This window comes from Crocodylus porosus, unplaced genomic scaffold (genome assembly GCF_001723895.1).
Source record: "Crocodylus porosus isolate Cpor-Errol unplaced genomic scaffold, CroPor_comp1, whole genome shotgun sequence".
NCBI classification, from domain to species: Eukaryota; Metazoa; Chordata; order Crocodylia; family Crocodylidae; genus Crocodylus; species Crocodylus porosus.
Window position 1 is genome coordinate 81,331,561 of NW_017728886.1, and position 18,482 is coordinate 81,350,042.

The following is an 18,482-nucleotide window of genomic DNA, read 5'->3' on the forward strand; positions in this document are numbered from 1 at the left end:
GGGGAGGGGGGGGGTCCAAACTGCTGTTCTACAACATATTCATAACGAGACTAAATCTTGTCAGGTTTAAAGACAAATCAGCTTTAGTAGATAGACCAAAAATGTAAGGGGGTTCCTTGTTTTTCATGATACAGCTTAAATTTTAAATAAACAGCAGGTTGGTTGCATGTAACTAAAGAGAAGACAACTATTTAGAAGTCTGTAGAAAATATTTTCCCAAGATCAGGGAAATGCTGTTGTAAAGGGATTGCAAAGCAGGTAAGAATGGGATGGGTACATTATAATTGTATATGCTCTAGCTGAAAAGTATCTACAGTGTTTATTAGATGGCCATTATCATTCTGAGCCTGTCTCCAGTTTATAAGGAGAAATATTGCAACTGTCCTGGAAGGTAAGGAAGTACTAGCACTATTTTTGTACAGTGGCACATATATTAAATAACCTGATTTAGGTCATCCGTGACATCTATGGGCAAGGAATTGAAGCCCTGGGCAGGAAAATGTGATTGTAAACCACACATTGTGACACTGGTATTTTTTATATTAAGCAGCCTAACAAATGATCTGAAATGGGAAGTATTCAGGCTCTCAGAATCTCAACATTTACTGTTAGGTACATAGGGGAGGAGGGTTATTATTTTTATTTTGTTGTTGTTGCTGATTAGTAATTAAAAATATCTTGAGCATAATGGAAATAAAAAGTGACCTGTTGATACTCTACTATACTACTACACATACAATGTTTCATTGTATTTTTTGTGTAGAAAGTATGTGAGCTTAACTTTTGTGACAACTTGGTTGCCTCTGACAAACAGCTCTAACAAATGGGTATCCTGGAAACATTGCCTTATCATTAAGTGCAGCACTTTATTAAAATGGTTGTTTAAACAGAGCTGGCTGCAGGTAGCAGTGTGCATCTACACTTTGCCCTTAACTAACTGCCGAGATTAATAGGGAACATTTAAAAAATACGAAAATATGACAGGGCTTTTTGCTGCTGTATTTTTTTTGTAGCCAGACATCTTATTGTCACACAATTAGCTATAATAACAGGGACAGCCTAAATAAACATGATCAGTTCAGAAAAGGTGGTGTGTTTAGGGGCAGTGGGTGTCAACTTGTTCTGAAAACCAGAGACAACTAGCAGCAGCAAAGAAAAAAAAAGAACAAAAAAGCAACCCCATACCCTTGTGCTGATGTGTACGACCTATTAAAACATTGCCACTTGCTCCATTCCCTCAACAGTTGAACTGAGTATCCCATACTAGCTTTTCAGAATGCATTGCCTTATGTTTGGCTCATTTTTAGGAATCTTACTGTGAATATACAATATTAAAATTGTACAAAACAAACGGAACTTCTGCATACTCTAAAGTCATAAATAATTTATGAACTAGGAACTCAAATAAAAAAGATCACTGGATATGTATTTGGGCTTGTTTCAATGATTTCAAGACACTAATCTTACTTTAAGTATGTGGTCTTTTGGTTCTGTTTCACTGTCAGTAAGTCTTGACCATCTTTCCAGAAAAGGCTCAACAACTATAGCATGACATTTTTTTTGCAATTAATATGCAAAACTTTTAAAAAAAATGTGGGGGCAAAACTGAACTGCCTTGGAAGATGCAGAAAATGCAATATTGTTGTTCCCAAAATGACAGCCTCCATTTCAACAGAGATTTCAAAAAGCAATTTACAAAATTATTGAAAAACATTTATTTATACTTAAACTGAAATGTGTACATCTTATTAAAAAACAAAAGCAATTTGCTGGTGCCATAATTTAATTCCAATTTCAAGTGAGCTGGACAAACTACTGTACAATTCTCAATACCCTTTAAAATTAGATAATCATTTGGATACTTTCCAATCAAGGATTTTTCCACTTTTATAAAACATTTGGATTTGAAGATGGTGCTGAGCTGAAAGACCTGAACAACAGTTGTCAATTCAGTAAGACCCAAACGATACCTGAAGATGAGAAGTTAATAGGCAGAAGAAATGTAAAGTCATGACATTTTACTTTATCGGTGCAGAAAATGTTAAGTCAAACAGGAAAGAAAAAAACTCTAGTTTTCATGGATTCAAATGTTCAGATTTGCTACCACTGTAGAGGCCTTTTTGTTAAGCACTTAACCCAGTTAAGAGGGAATGAATGCTCTTTTGCTCTCTACAAATTTGCCACTTAACACTATAGCATCCAAAAATTAAAGCATTCTTCCCAGATTTTGGCAGGTTGGGTGGTTCAAAGGCACAAAGAATGGTTAAGAGATCTCACTGCCATTTGTGCCTTTGACAAGTATCCCCCAAAGTACCTATTGCTGTGCAACTCTAATGTTCAATCTGTGAACTGCAGTGCCATGTTTGACAATTTCCAGAAAAAAACCCAGCTTTGAAAAAGCACATTACCTTATTTCAAAGGTAACTTGTGTGCTTCCTCATGTGGAAGAGGCACTGTGAAAGTGTTGTGGTATGGATCTGAGGCTATAGAAACAGTTAAGATACTTGCCCATAAACAGAGACAGTAGCAAGCATTTACCTGCTAGGGAGACTTAAGTGTTGTATACTTAGTGTTTAAGCAATTTAATGGATGCTGCTTAAAGCTGTGATGTAGCCCCTTGGTGCCTGTGGGTCATCTTCCCTCGTCAGCAATATTTCCATTAAGTCAGGAAAATCTAACTCTCACTGCCAGTATTTTTAAACCCACCATTTCACAAGCAGAAGGTTAAAGAGTTCAACTGCAGCAGTGCTCCATAGAGAAACTAGAAACTAAATAAAGGATGCAAAGGCAAATTTTTCCATTAAATTTGTTAAAGCAAAACACAAAATTACTTTGTACCCCACAGGATTTATACTACTCCTTCCAATAAGGTACTGTTGACAATGCAGTTGGCTGCATGCATATATTGCATCTGGCTAGGACTTCTTAAAAATCCTTTTCTGGCATTTACACTTCTTACGTACACTCTTATACACAATTTACACGGGGAAGCCGTTTTGACAGCTTTACTCTCAAAGACCCGACAACCTGATCACTATCAGCTTTTAACTACTCATCTCAACACAGATCAGTATGTGCTCTGCTAACATCAAAAAATAAATTCAGCATAAGGTACAAGCAAGTAATAGACAAACTGGCACAGAAAGGTAAATGCCCCCAAATAAGTTTACATTCATCTCCAAACTGGATACAGTGCAATAGGAAAGCAGTACTGCTTCTACAAACTGTATCTACTGGCCATAATTTGCCTTATTTCACTGAAGGGCAACCACCTTTGCTTACATTGTCTTCCATGCCTGTACATAAGCTGTCATGGCATTATACCTCTTATGAGGACACTTAGCTATGGCAGTGATAAGAAAGTTTACCTATCAAACAGCTCATTAGAAAGGTCATCTTGTGTTTTCAATATGAAACATTTTATATGGTGAAGTTAGATCCTAAGAGTTTTTGGATGATCTTCATAGTCATTAAGTGTGACTTCACTCTGCAGTTGAACAGCAATCCAGCAAATGTTTGCCCTCACTTCAAAATTATGTGGAAACCTTCACCATTTTCAGCTGCAAAGGAGAGAGAAAAGTGGCATCCTTTTAAACAAAGATCCCAAATACTGAAGGCAATACAATAAAACCCCCACATCTAAAAGTGACATTTTCTCCAGTTATTAATGAGTAGAAAAAAGCTCTTTCCTTCAATATGAAGTTTATCTACTTGAAAAACAACTGCCTCAACTTTCTGACCTTCTATGCAGAACACTGCAACTTTGCCTTCTTTCTGTTTAAAAATTCTGAAAATCAACTTTTACAATCTTTCAATCTGATTCGATATTTTTATTTCTAGTATCCCGTCCCAACTGAATCATCCTGTTTTCCTGATAAGGCTGCTCTGACACTGAGCATCACAGAACCAAGTTATTGTCCTCATTTCTAGTAAAAAGATCAAGTAGTGCTCTCATTCTTCAACCTCATCTCATATATAAGGCAGAGCTTCAAACTGAAACAAATAGGAGCACTGGAAACAAAATATAATGCAGGCTGAAAATTACTTAAAGGATTAATTTCAAGTCAAGTCAGGTGATTTTAGTATTTTTCTTAGTTTTCATTAGCAAGGAATATTGAATAGCTTAGTGCAGAATTTCTTCAAACCATGCTTGTGTGTGTGCAAATCACAGCAGCGTCCACCCCCTTCAGCCACTCTCCCCCCCCATTCTCTCACTGCCACTGCTGGCTGAAGCTGAGCGGGAAGGGGGGCCACTTTACTACTGTGGAAGAAGGCAAGCATCAAAGCACAGATAAAGTCAAGCAGCTGAAAACTGCAGTAGTTACTGGAGCCAAATGGCATTTTAATTTGAATCAGTTTTTATATCACCAGGTGTGCAGAGTGAGTACCAGTTGTTGGATCTCGAAAATGGAAGCCTTCAAATTTAAAAGGACTCTGAGCCCTGACAATACACCCAGCGACAAGTCTTTTCACATGATGCTAAGGGATACTCCCCCTGGTGAATTCTAACCCCTTATATTATCTGGTAAAAGCAAGGGATGTGTCATGCACTGAGCATATAGGGTACTGGATAGAGCAGTGATTTTTTAACTGGGGTGCCATGAGATCTTTCAGGGCACCATGCACTGTTAAATGTGCTAATACCTGCACATGAGTCACAAGAGAAACCCAGAGATTTCAAACAGCAGTTCAGCATGTCAAAAGTATTTTGGTGTTTGAGCTCTTTGCAACAAAAGAATTGCTTTTACATTTCCATACTTGAGAAATAAGTGAAAGATGAGAGCTGGCATTTTCTAAGGTGTGCCTTAAGTCTACCAAGATTGAGAATCACTAGAATAGAACATACAAATCTGGGAAGCATAACATGAAGGATTTATGTAAGAATTAGGGAGGTATAAAGGAAAGGCAGGCTCCAGGAACAATGAGGTATAAGAATAAGTAAATAATGCCAGTCTATACCTGAGCAGCAAATACATGAAGTATTAGTTGCATCATATAAATATGAATAGGAGCAATTACCATATGTCTGATTTTGTTCTTTCCATAAGTAACTCAGTTTAAAATGTAAGTTGGCAAGTTCAAAATGCCAAGTATTTAAAATTTTGTAATACAAAGAAGTTTTTCATAGATAAGTTATTGTGTCTTTTGAAAACAAGAAGAGTAATACAGCAACCTGCATTATTACCTCCTTTATGCTCAATAACAGATCCTCTGCAATTGTTTAACACAGGAAAAATAATCTTTTCTGGCTATGGGGAAAAAAACCTGTCACAGCTACATGGTAGCCAAATACCAGGATATTAAGGGTAATTCTGTAATTCAACCTTTAATATTCTCTACTTCTTGGTGCACATGCTAAAATTTTGAAATTTAAATTAAAAAGGTACCACAGAACAGGACACTTCTACTTTGGAAACTTCATGATACTAGGAAAGTAATTTTATTTTTGTAGGTACAGTAAAATCCCAGTTATCTGGCACGAGTGTGGAATGGGGGGGTACGAGTAGGGTAGAAGTGCTGGTTACCTGAGGCACAGGGTTTCTGGCTGGATGCACAGCAAGAGGGGGATGGCCAGCTCTGATCCCAGGTGGGAGGGGCCATAGGACTTGCTCCCAGAGCGGGTAGGTCCCTGTACCCTGGTGGCTCCAGCCCTGCCCCTGGGAGCTGGGAGCCCTACCAGGGGAGCAGGCATGGGAGCCTGGCCCAGCTGGTGCTGATGGCTGCATGCCACTCCCCTGCTCCTCACAAATGCCAGGGCAGCCCAGCCATAGGCTGCTGCAACGGGGGGAGGGGCACAAATGCAGCTAGGAATCAAAAAGCAGCACACCAAGCAGGAAAACGGGGCATGGCATCACGCGTGTCCCGCTGCTGAAATGCCAGTTGATGGAGTATTTCAGTTAGTAAAATCTCAGATAACAGGGATTTTACTTTATATGGTAAAGTAGTGGGTGATAATCTAAACAGTGTTGTTGAATTACAGCCACATTCTGTTGCTCCAGTAGTTTTAGAAATTTAGGAATTGGATCTGGAGCAATAACTTCATTCAAATATGTAAGGTGATTGTACTAACAGGAATCTGTGATTAATATTAAACTAGAACACTAAAAAGCAAAGATGTCTAAAGTATTGTGCTTTTACAATATACATTTTTTGAGTATAGGTTTTAAAGCAAACCAGTTCAGAAAGACTTGTGAACAATTCCAGCTTCCATCAACCAATTCTAATTCTTTCCCTCTGCTCCATCTCAAGTTCAATGCATTTTCTGGTTTGTAAAAACATAGGTGCCACATAGCTAGAACTTCCACTGAAACAAGGCCTAATTATGGCTTCTTATTGCCACAATAACTTGATTTTCCTTATCCCCATCATGAAAAAAGCCAGCATACCTTTTATTATGGTGACTAAGAAACAACTCTCATCTTGAAAGTTTTGAACCATCTAGAAATAGAGAGGACACATTAAAATGTCATCCTTGTCCCTGGTAGGAGGGCAGTCTGAATGTCCAGGCAGCTTTAGTTCCAAAAGGCTAATACTTGTCTATATTCTGTTTCAATACATTGTAACATTAATTATACAGGCTCAAAAAAACTTCCTTACTGTTAAAACAGTAAGACAGTGGTGAAATTATAGGGCATTTTCACACATGCTGCTGGCATGGCGCCGAGCACTTTTAATTAGTGAGCTGCTCTCAGTAAAAGTGCCTGGTGCCATGTCAGGAGTACGTGCAGTGACGCAGCACACCTCCATGCCGAGAAAATGGTGGCAGTACGCTCTGAACTAAAAGCACATCAAAAGTGCGCTGCCACCATTTTCTCAGTGCTAAGTTGTGCTGCACCACTGATATATGTGACGCGTGAGGCTGCCAAAGAGTGTCAGTTTACATGCTGGTTGGAGCAGCCTCCTCTTATGTGTCTAAGTCCCATACTTCCGAGGGAAGGCATACCATTTCCTTCATTGTAAGTTTTCAAATGGAAGGTGGATAAGGATTTGATAGGGATCGTTTAGAAATAGCATTCATGCAGGGGTTGGACCGAATGACCTCTTGAGGTTCCTGAAGTCTGAAATTATAGTTGTAAGGAACAGCTGGAGTTAAGTGAACCAAAATGTCTGTTCAAACTTAAAGGTTTTTTTGTTGTTGTTTTGTTTTTAAAACTGATGCAAAGTAAAGATTCCATATTGCTACAATAAACATATTAATACTTTCATAATGTTGCATTTACTTAAGGTAAAAAGCATGCTACAAACTAAAGTGACTCATTGACTTTGAGGGGTCTTCCGGCACAGGCCTTATTGCCCCAGTTGTAACTGTATCAAGTGCCAATAATGAATTCTGTAGGGGTGCACTGATAGAGATTTTGGGGGCTGATACTAATAGCCGACTATTAAGGAGGCACATTGGCTGATATCAATCCAATTTCCAATACCAGCCTGGTAGCTTGAAAAGCCACATTCAGCTGGTAAGTCTGTTGTGGTGGAAAGGAAAGGGAAGGGGAGGGGGAAAAGGAGCATGGGAGGGCAGATCAAGGCCCCCGCAGTGAAGGAGGGAGTGGGGCTGGAGCAGGCACTGCCCAACCAGGACGGAGCTGCAGCTCATTCTGGGGGGGGCGGTTGGCTCCCATTGCATTGCACATCCTGGAAACACATGGGGGGTGGAAGGCATGTGCCCTTGGCACAGCACCAGCCCCAGCAACAGCACAGTTGGGGCCAGGGCAGTGCTGGGCTCCTCCCAGCATAGGCTAGACTAGGCTATGTTCAGGGTGGGGTGATAGTGGGACAGAGGGGGCTGGCTGCAGCCACCCCAAAATCCACCATAGCCCTCCCCTAGCCCCCCCTCCCAGTATCAGCTGCTGTGCACCCTGAGCATAGCCCTGGCCCACTCCCGGAAAGAGCTTGGCACAGCCCCAGCCCCAGCCCGCCCATACCCCACAGATCCAGGGGCGCATGCTCCCGGATAAGGTGTGGGTCCATCCTAGCTAGGCAGCACCTGCCTCAGCCCCACTCCCTTCCTTATCGCAGGGGGCACTGATCTGCTCCCCCAGACCCCTTCCCTCCCCCTCCCACCACAACAGACTTTCCAGCTGGACGCAGCTCTCCAAGCTGCTGGGCTGTGCTCCTCGCTGTTTATGTGCTATGCTGCAGCTGCATGCATGCATGGGCATTTATCAGCCAAATTACTGGCCACATCAGGCCAATTTCTGATAGTCACTTTTCCTTATATCAGTGCTAATCCGATATTGGACCGCAATATATGTGTATATATAATTCTGTACTGAGAACCAAAGTTTAGCAAGAAGAGTTTAACTACATATTATTTTGAACACTGTATGAAGTGTTTTCCACTCTGGGAAGGGGAGAAATGAGTATTTTAAGCAAACTACTGCATTCATTTAACACTGTTGTCTCGGTTCACTTTAACACTACAGAGAAACTCAAGTTCTAACTATCAAGACATTTTTATATATGCTCTCAAAAAGCAAAGGAGGACAATGACACTTAAGAGAAGCATGCCCATAGCAAGTGTGGATACAAGCTGTTTTAAAATAAGCCTCAGCTGTTAATGCACAGTCTTAATAGTGAGCTAGTCTAATTTTGAAGAAATTACAAAAACAAGCAAATGCAATTTCTGAGGAGAAAGTTACCTGATCACTAACAAGGATGTGGATACCAGTGGGACCCTGTCTGTAAACCTGATTGATCTGATGCAAGGGAATATTAAACACCAAAGCAAGCTTGCGAGTGACTTCTGAGGCTGCCATTTCTTCTAAGTAGATTGCGTGATAAACTATAAAGGAAAAAAGATCAACTTTCAGTAAGCATTAGGTCAATTAATAAACATTTATTATATGGAAAAAAACCACATTTCTTCAGGATGTTTAATTTTATATCCCTGGTTTGCAAAACCCTTTAAGAAGCCATAGACCTTTCTTCCTAGTTTCTAACACTGTTTCTTCCTGGTTTCTAATTCATTAATTGGTGTCAGCTGTCATAACTTTTTCCTTCAAAACAGTTACTTGTCATAATCAGGCTTTCAATATAGTTCTATGACTATCTGCTTTATTTGCTTCAATACTGGAAGCAAGCTACACAGCATCAGAAATACAAAAGAAAAGATTATTGGGGTGTTCACCAGGATCTGGGGGAAGAATTGTTCACCAAAGTGCCCCAAGGGATGACATGGTCAAATGTGCCATAACTTGTGAAGTGACTAAAAATAAATATATTTCTGTTAAAAAACGGATGGAAAAATTCTGTAATCCAGGCCATTCCTCACCACATGGCTATTCTTAATGAAGATAGCTTTTTGACACATTACCTACCTGTGGGCACCTTCAGCACTTGTCTTGTGAGCATTTTATAGCATAGGAAAAGGTCTTTTCCAATTTCACTTGAATCTTATCCGCAGTGACACACAGTGACAGAATTTGGTGCATCCAAGAACAAAATAAAAAACTTACAGTGAAAATTAAAGTGCTGTGTATCACAAGGCTTAAAACAGCTGTTGTGCTCCTAATTCACGCCCCCATCAACTTCCATCTGTGTACTCACTTGCTGAACACAAATTTCCTACTGCTGCTTTGCACACCAGAAAGCCACAATTCTAGTGTATAAAACAAAATGGATCTATAGCTCTTTCCTCTCGATATACTTTTACTTTGCACCTTAGTAAAGCATGAAATGCTAATATTCAAGAGACCTTTGTATCATACCATATATTGCACCGTTGCTGTTATCGCTACTTCCTGCATCTTGCTGACTTTCCAGTTGTATGCTCCTTGCTGGCTCCTGGCAGACATAGATTGTTAAACGGGGCCTAACAGACCTGCAATTTAAAAAGATCACATATTAAAAGGTAAACAAACTTTTACCCATGTACAGGCAAAATTTGTATTTGTCTGAATTCAAAGTCTTAGCATTCAGAACATGCTTAAAAGATTACTGTTTTACACACTATTTTAAACGAATGCATCATAAACTAATCACAGGTAGCTAATCTAATGAGCTACTATCAGAACTATTGAGCTTGTCTGTCAAAAGTGCTAATAAATTTAAGTTTAAAAACTAATTCCACAATTCTAAAATTATTAAGACCTAGCTTATTTACATTGGAAACCTGCAACATTATTACTGGAGTAGCAGTAATTACAGATCTTAAAAGTCAGCATGTTATAAAAAATCCGTTACATCAGTTAGAATCAGTTACGTCAAATTAGAATGCTGAATTTGTTAATAATTAACAGCTATGACCTCAAAGACTTTAGGTTCTTTATAGCTCACCTAAATGAGAAGTTTTGTCTCTTGGCAACAAACCCATCCGTCTTGAAGAAATCAGTACTTCCCAACTGCATTGCTACCAGTCTTACAGTCTACCTTTGCATTCATCAGTGCCTGCATCATATCTGTGGCCTGCCCTGAAGGTATACACAAAACAGTCTTCTTTTGAGCACATTACTGCCAACTCCTGAGACAGCTCACATGGGCTTACGCCAATCTAACTCTGAATGCATACCTCCCAGATCCCCTATTCTAAGAAAGGCACATTCTATGATTAAACAAAAGCACTTAAGTGTGCGCTTGGCATTTTACCTGGATTTCAGTGCATTATATAGCCGAATTCCATCGGCCGGACCACAGATTTGTACCAGATCCTCTCTTGTCAGCTTTAATAAATCAGCACCTGGAGAAATAGGAAGAGGAGGATTTTTGTCAGTTTTTTTAGTACAAAGCAAAAAGCAATGTCAAGAATTTGTTTAGGACTGTGAATCTCCACAAGGGTTATGTGGCACTTTGAGATCCTTTTAAGGGTGCCACAGGATGCCTCAATATTAATGCTGTTAGATGCGCAAAAAATGATTCATAGGACAAACCTAGAGATCTCTAACAGGAATCCAGAGTGTCAAAAAACATTCCAACCTCTTTGTGAGCTTTCTCAGTTCTTTGCAACGGAATTACTCAAAAAAAGTGAAAGCTAAGAACTGGCTTTTCCAAAGGAGCATCTTGAGTTGAAAAAGGTTGGGAACAATTGGTTCTAGGACAAGTTACAAGCTGGTCCTTGAAGAGCAACACAACAATGCAAGATAAAAACAGAGGATGAATGAGCCACTTCTGCTTTAACATTTTTGGAGAGGCACTATCCAATGCTATGTTTGAATGGCCTGATTTCCAGAGGTGGACAGCATTAATAGCACCAAGTATCACCCCTTTGAAAACACAGTAATGTCATTTCTGTAGATACAAATAAAAGCCTAAATGATTTGATTTGATTTGGGTTAAAGTATTTAAGCTGGGTGAATGTATTTCAGTTGCACATTACAAAGCAGAGGCATGCCCATAGCATGTTGGTTTATCATAAACTACTGTCCCTTAAATTAAGTACAGAAATAGTTGGACCATTGGTTCTATGCCATCTGCAATGAAACTGCCACCTTTGGCTATCTGTATTGCTGTATTCTCGAGAACGTATTGCTAGACTTATAAAATCTACCATAATAGGGGCCAACCTTTTTGGCAGGGGTACCATAAATTAACCCCACACTCTCCCCAAGTACTACTCTTATCCCTTCTCTCTCCCTGATTTACTGCTCTGCTTCCTGCCCTATATTCCACTTTGCTGCTTGTCCCCTCCTTGCTCTGCTGTGTGCCATGCACAGAGACTGCTCGTGGCACTGGTGGCACCCATGCTGCAGGCTGGCCACCCATGAGGTACATTTCTATCAAAAGCAAAGAAGAAAGAATGCTCCTGTGTCCTGATGACACGACTAACGTTATTTCTACTCTTCGATCCTACTAGCTCTGCAGAATCAACACACGTAGAAAAGGAACACATCCAACTCTGTACCCTCTAGCCCACCAGACCTGTACATTTACAAAGCCTATCTGTTACCTCTTTGCAAACCTAACAATGGCTGTGAGATTGCACAAGTGTTACTCATGACACTTTCTGAAAATCCAGGCAGGTCCAGGCTGTCAAAAAAAATTCTGGGATCTCAACACAGCTGAGAAGACAGGACAAAGGGGTGTTGTTATTCTATCAGGTTGGGGTGGTCAACCTGCTGCATGCGAGCCATGTGGCAGATCAGGAAGGAGGACAAGCAACACAGAAGCAGAAAGGGCATGGAGTTGAAAGCAGAGCAGCAGATTGAGGAGGGAGCACAAGAAAGGTAGCCAACAACTTAGCAAATTTGGAGAAAATAGAGGACAGGAAACAGAATGGCAGATTGAGCAAGGGAAGAGGACTGTAGTGGCACTTGCGAAGGTTGGAGGACTAATTTGAGACATGCCTGCCAAAAAGGTAATTGCAATTGTATCAGGCCATGGGAATCTTTTGAGGAAGGGGAGTCTATGCAAGAGGGATGTGCTTTGTAAGAGACTTAAAAATGATCAGTCATGGTGTCATGATGTCATGATAAGCATTTTCAGAATTTGATCAGCACCAAGACAACATAAAGATACTGGTAATTAAAATGAGTGGTAATTCAGGAGAACAGCCCACAAAACATGACTCTCTTGGGGAAGAAAGGATAGGAGGACCAGTACCATAAAAAGGGTTAAACAGGAGGATGTGTCAAGATACATCTAACATACTCACTTTTATATACACACACTTATGAAAAAAGAAAAGCTTAGGGACTAGAATGTCTCTTAATCAAAAAGGATGCTGGTATAGTGCACATTACAGAACCACAGTGGAATAACTTAAGTCAGTTGAATAGAGTATCTGGCCGTAAGCTATGAGACCACGACAAAAAGATGCAGGAATACTGTTGCATTTTAAAGATGCCACAGGATCTAGTAGAGAGGACTGTGTATTTGTTTGTAAGCTCTACTATACTAGCAGAGCTTTATTATTAGCTTCCTTACTAAAAAAGTGCATGTTTAGAAACGAACAGCAAAATCTGAAAATGTTCAGTTACTCACATATAGACTGGTTAAGTGAACAATAGAGCACAGCTTACGGAAACAAATCTAATCACTGTAAGCAATTGCTTCTTAGAACAACTTTTTCTATAGCACAGAAGAGATGTTTCAGAAGCTGCATATGTCTAGTGGTGAAACCAAGAGCTTAATTTGCAGGAGAAAATAAGAAGTGAGAGAGGAAGTAAATGGACCAAATTGGATACTGTAGAACAACAGCCACACATAATTACTAACAAGATCTGTAAGTATATCATAATTAAAAAGCCCCCAAAATAACTGGTGGTTTGCCTGGTCTATTAAGGACTAATAGGAAAACTAAAGGCGGGAAAAGAAACGGCCAAGAAACTAAATTATTTCTTTATATAGATCTTCACCAAAAAAGATGTTGTTGAATCACCCAGCACCTTCCCTTTGTAGTAATGAAGATGATACACTAGACCAGACTAGTAATTTCAAATAAAACACACTGCCAGATCCACCTGATCTGTTAATGAAAATACACATGGCATTAAGCCGTCACTGAGGACAGTTACTGTAGCAAATGATAGGAGGAAAGCATATGTATCTGTGTGTAAAAGTCTCCAGGGATTATCCAGGAAATTGTGGAGCAGTAAGTTCAATATCTATATCTAGCAAACCAGTTGAAATTAAAAGAAGAATGAAACATTTGGAAGATCATGTAAGGTCTATCAGCACCTGTTCATAGTCATTAGGAGCTAGAAGGGGCCTCACAGATCATCGGGTCCAGCCCCCCCTGTACTTGAGCAGGAAAGACTATTTTTGAAGATCACTAGGGTGGAACAACTATTCTTCAAAAGGCAGCTCAGTAATTTATTAGAGCCTTCTCAAAGAAGCCACTAAGATAGTGGACAAAAAGGAAACCCCACTGAAAAAATATTTTGACTTCCAGAGGCCTTTAACAAGTTCCCTTAGAAGGAAAGTGTTGTTATAAATCAAAAACCCGCCAAAAGTACAACAAAAAAAGAATTAATGAATTTCAGCATGACAAAAGGTAAAATACATGGTTACATTTGAATCTCTTGGTTGTGTTTAATATGACAGCTGTGGCTGGCTCACTGGATGTCAGTGCTGATGAGATGATGGTGGCTCAACCCAATATGGGAATCTAAAATCCAGTCAAGTGTACTTACTGACCACCCATCTAACAAGATATGGCTCTCTGCTTGAAGAGGGGAGAAGATATGCCTGTGTGACACTGAAAAGTACACAGACTATCTCTAGGGGCATAAGACAGTCTTGGTACAATGTTCCATACCAGTACCAGCAGATGCTTCAGTAGTTGTGGTTGTTGTTATTCTCCTACAGGCCCAAGGCAGGCAGTTCTGAAGACAGGTTCTCATGTGCCAGAAGTTGTAGCTTTTCCGTAGTCCTCCAAACCATGCAGGTTCTGGAGGATTTCCTGCAGTGTTTATGTGTTGCCTTTTCTTATGAGAGGACACCAGTCCTCCCCTGGAGTGTCTACTTCCATGTTCACAGCCATCTGACAGCACTGGACATTCACACTGAAATTGTTGCTACCCTTTTTGATTGCCAGGTCGCTATACTGGTGCTTGTTCCTTTCTTGGAACTCATTTTCTAAACTGGCCCCCCGTATCTGCTGGACAAGGTGTTGTATGATGATTGCCTATGAGCAGGATCTTAGAATTTACTTACAAAGGTACTATTCCAAAAGACAGGAGTTTGAACTTTGTCTTCTGTGCCCCAGCAGAAAATGACAGATGCATTTGGCATTTATTACATATGACAAAAGAGGTACAATTTGTATGCATCTTTCAATAGGGTTAGCCTACTGCAGAACAGAGAGCTTGAAGTCTTCTATGGAGAGGAGTCTTCCAGAGAAAGGAAGCCTTTGGTCTATGTTCAGTCAAGCTGAATCAATATGAGTGAAGCAACTGAAGATTAAAAGGTAAATAAAGAAAGTTCCAAATAAATTTATAAGGTTTTCCTAAAGCTAAGATCTAACACAGTGATTCTCAGCCAGGGTGCAACAGCACCTTGGGGTGTAGTAAGGTATTTTCAGGAGTGTTGTGCAAATGCCTACACAGAATTCACAAGATAATAATTTAAATAGGATTTCAGAGTCAAAAACATTACAACCAGTGGCAGTCTTTTGGATTTCTTCACAAGAGAAAAACTGCTGTATTATTTTTCTGTAGACATAAAACTAGTGAAAACTTCAAGAACTGGTATTTTCCAACGGGTGCCTGGAATCTAACAAGGGGTGCCTTGAGACTGAAACCACGGATTTAGCAGGTCAGAAACTCACTGCTCTGGCCGTAAGAAGAAGCCAAGGGGGGTGAAGGCAGGGGGTGACAGCTGCACTCCCTTTTAGGGCTGCAGCTACTTCCAGATCCTGCATAAAAAAAGTGCGAGGTGTACAGCCACAACAGACACAACCACTCTAATTCCAGACATCTGTATCCATAGAGGGATCCACACTGACATATTTGAGGAAGAGCACTGGGACAATTCAATGAAGCTAAAACTAAATTCAGAAAAATAACTTTTACCGCATTTGTAAAGAACTTCTTCAGCTTCAGGCAACGGGATATCAAGGGCAAAAATCAGCAAAGAGTGAATGGATCTATAATGGTAACAGCTCTGGATATTCTTCAGATAATGTGAACAAAAAATCATTAAACCTTACAGTTTGGGTTTTAAATCAATCTCCACAGATTAGGAATCAGGAAGGGGACAGAATATCCCACAACTACCAAACATTTATTTTTTTTGTATTTTCCACAGGAACACCAGGTGTTACAGACAGAACACACTGGATGGACCATAATTCTGAAGATCCTGTGTGTTATTTCATCTCCCCCCTACATAGGGGGGTAAACTAGGTCTGAACTAAATCTGTGAATCATCATTACCAAGTGACACAGAAGAACGAACCCAGTTTCGTTTGCAGTTGTCAGGATGAGCTTGCAGAGCTGGCAATTAGAAAAACAGCCTCTTCCTCAAATTGAGCACAATTAGCTTGTAAAGTAGGAGGATACACTAAATCTGCAACCCTACAATGCTATTCTTTACAATGGTTTTACAGTTTTATCATTTTAAACCTGTGGGAAATTTTAGACAGGTAGTTTAAAAATAATACCTGAGAAATTTGAAAAAAGCCTTGTATAGGTAGAGAACCTATGCTTGAGCAACCATTGTTGAGTTTCCTGGATTGTGGCTGAAGGAAGAAGTTGCTGTAATAAAGAGAGCTGAAGATTAGTTTACTTAGTTTATATAAATTACCAAAATAAACAGTTCAGTAAGTTATAAAAAAGACAATTATGCATATTATGTCCTCTAATCAAAGCATATAGATAATACGCTGGTTAGAAATCAGCTGTACTTCATGTTATTCAACTGGAAAGATGTTTCATTTAGCATAACAACGATGAAACAGGAGAACAGATACTCACATCTCCAGACCCTTGAGAGGATCCATCTCCTTGATGATTAGGAGAGGAAGAATTGCTATTGGGGGGAAGGAAACAACTGTATTAAAGGATTTTTAGAAGGTGAGAACATTTAAAAACAAAAAAATTCAAACAGCACACAAAAGTATTCTGAAATTTGCAAAATAACAACATCCCTATTTAATGGCAGCTGCATGCTGTCCATGTCTACACACTTTCTACAAATGTGGTAGGAAGTACCCTTTAAGAGCACTAGCAGCCCCTGGGCCATGTATGGCTTCTGAGGGGTTAACATGCTTCCCTGGAACTCCTGAGGGGCTGCCTTTCCCTCACTGCTCCTGCTGCGGTGGCAGCCAGGGCCCCGGGGGCAGGACAGCATGGTGGAAAGGGGCCCCCACTGAGCTGGCAGTGGGCTTTCCAGACAGCCCACATCAGCACGTGGTCACCAGCTGCTCAGAAGTTGGACTGCCCTGCTCTAAAAGAGAAAGACCACCACACTGAGACTAAGTCATCTGGTCTATAATCTCTATCCAACTTGTCAACTGAAACATAGCTGTGTGCTCAGAGATCACGTACAAATTTTCTGTTCAAGTTAAATATTTTTAACAATATTTGGCTGACAAAAAGAGAAACCCAGGAGGCATTACTTTGACTGACTCTCATAGAAGACAAATCAACTCACTTAGCCTTATTCTACTGTGGTTTATTGATCAGATTTTCCAAGACAGCAATACCGATACAACACATAGTGCTTACAGGAATAAACTAATGGTGTAAAGCACCTTTGTAACAAAAGAACTCTGTCCACATTAAGAAAACTGGTTGCATCTTGGTATAAGTTAAAGCAGTACAACATAGACCAGGACTCAGTTATAGCAGTTCAAAGACTACAGATTGGTGTCTTTGCTATGAAATGCAACATTTTCCCTTCTTCCATTTGCACACAACTTTGGGCATTAATTGTCCATCTCCCACATTTATTCATGTTGCATCTTCATGTGAAGAAAAATACTTCAGAATAAGTACGGTATTAAAAAGCTGTCTTCTGTATCATCATTTAAGATTCTTACCTGTCTGGGATACTATAAGTACTACTATGTTGAGCAGAGGTAAAAGTTGGAGCTGGGGTAGAGGTGTTGTTTACATATGCCGTAGGAGTATCAGGCCATGGTGAGCACTAAGGGTAGAGAAAAAGATTTAAACTATAAATTAAAAATCTAATGGTATTTTGTGGCATACCTCCTTTACTCAGATCTGAATTCACAGAACAAAATTTTAATCTCAGTTTTCACATTAAACTTTTCCCATGCTACTCATTTCATGTTTGTATTACAAAAAAAAAGTTTTAGTTCTTTTGCTTTATGAAAAAGATTTATTTTACATTAACTTAATTGTTGCCTTTGACCATACGATGAAGGAGACAGGGATGAAACTAGCAGGACTGTACAGGTTAGTCAGAAAAGGCCCCAAAACAAAGATCATGTCCTCAAGTAAGATTCCTTAAGTTCAGGAATAGTAAGTAAAACTGAGAAAATTATCTTTTGGAATGGCTCATCTAAACATACCTACTATGACAGTGGGTTATGCTCATTTTTGTTCCAAGAGCATTAATATTTTTAAACTAGGCATTCCATGCACTATAATTTATGAACAATTTATTATAAAACTAATCTGGTGCCCACATGCAGTTTTTCCTTTCTTTAATTTCATGACAAACTAGGAATTCTGTCCTAGTGATAAAACACATATTTATAGATGAGTCAACTGACTGTCAAATTTGGTCAGTTTGTCTTTCTTCTTTTTTCAAATGACATTAACGTTTAAGGTTCCAAATGCTCTTTCCTGCTCATTACAATGTATTTAGGGTAGGTAACAAAAAATAAAAGAACACACAAACAGGCTAGAACAAGCAAGCAGCCACAAAAAGATGAAATAAAACAAAGGCCAAGATCATGCTAAGCATGCTAACAAAGGTTCCTGATACACTTGTCATGATCAACTGCGTATTAACTTAAATGTGAGCTAAATTTCCATGGGGAAAATTTCGAAAGCCGTTTCATTTCCCAGAAAAACAAGAATAAAACAGTAAATCCTAGCATTTAATGAGAATCTGTATTTCTAGCAAGAAATATGAAG

At 39.6% G+C, this 18,482-nt stretch overlaps 2 protein-coding genes across 4 annotated transcripts in view; one reads left to right on the forward strand and one right to left on the reverse strand.

The window, feature by feature from the left end:
* Positions 1–16,030, forward strand: part of FBXL2 (F-box and leucine rich repeat protein 2) — a 99,054-nt gene extending 83,024 nt beyond the window's left edge. The window contains exon 16 of the transcript XR_002101636.1: positions 15,682–16,030. The gene's annotated coding sequence lies outside the window, so the exon portion shown is untranslated. The remainder of the gene's footprint in view (positions 1–15,681) is intronic.
* UBP1 (upstream binding protein 1 (LBP-1a)) overlaps positions 1,692–18,482 on the reverse strand; it is a 62,968-nt gene continuing 46,177 nt past the window's right edge. For 2 of the 3 annotated variants that reach the window (XM_019537678.1, XM_019537686.1), the window contains 8 exons: positions 17,417–17,523; positions 16,350–16,404; positions 16,037–16,130; positions 10,585–10,675; positions 9,708–9,820; positions 8,640–8,782; positions 6,387–6,438; positions 1,692–3,560 (listed from right to left, as the gene is read on the reverse strand). In XM_019537678.1, the coding sequence (XP_019393223.1) occupies positions 3,523–3,560; positions 6,387–6,438; positions 8,640–8,782; positions 9,708–9,820; positions 10,585–10,675; positions 16,037–16,130; positions 16,350–16,404; positions 17,417–17,523 (693 nt within the window). In that variant the 3' untranslated portion in view covers positions 1,692–3,522. Of the gene's footprint in view, positions 3,561–6,386; positions 6,439–8,639; positions 8,783–9,707; positions 9,821–10,276; positions 10,410–10,584; positions 10,676–16,036; positions 16,131–16,349; positions 16,405–17,416; positions 17,524–18,482 lie in introns of those variants that run through there. The other variant, XM_019537693.1, reaches the window with a different exon arrangement.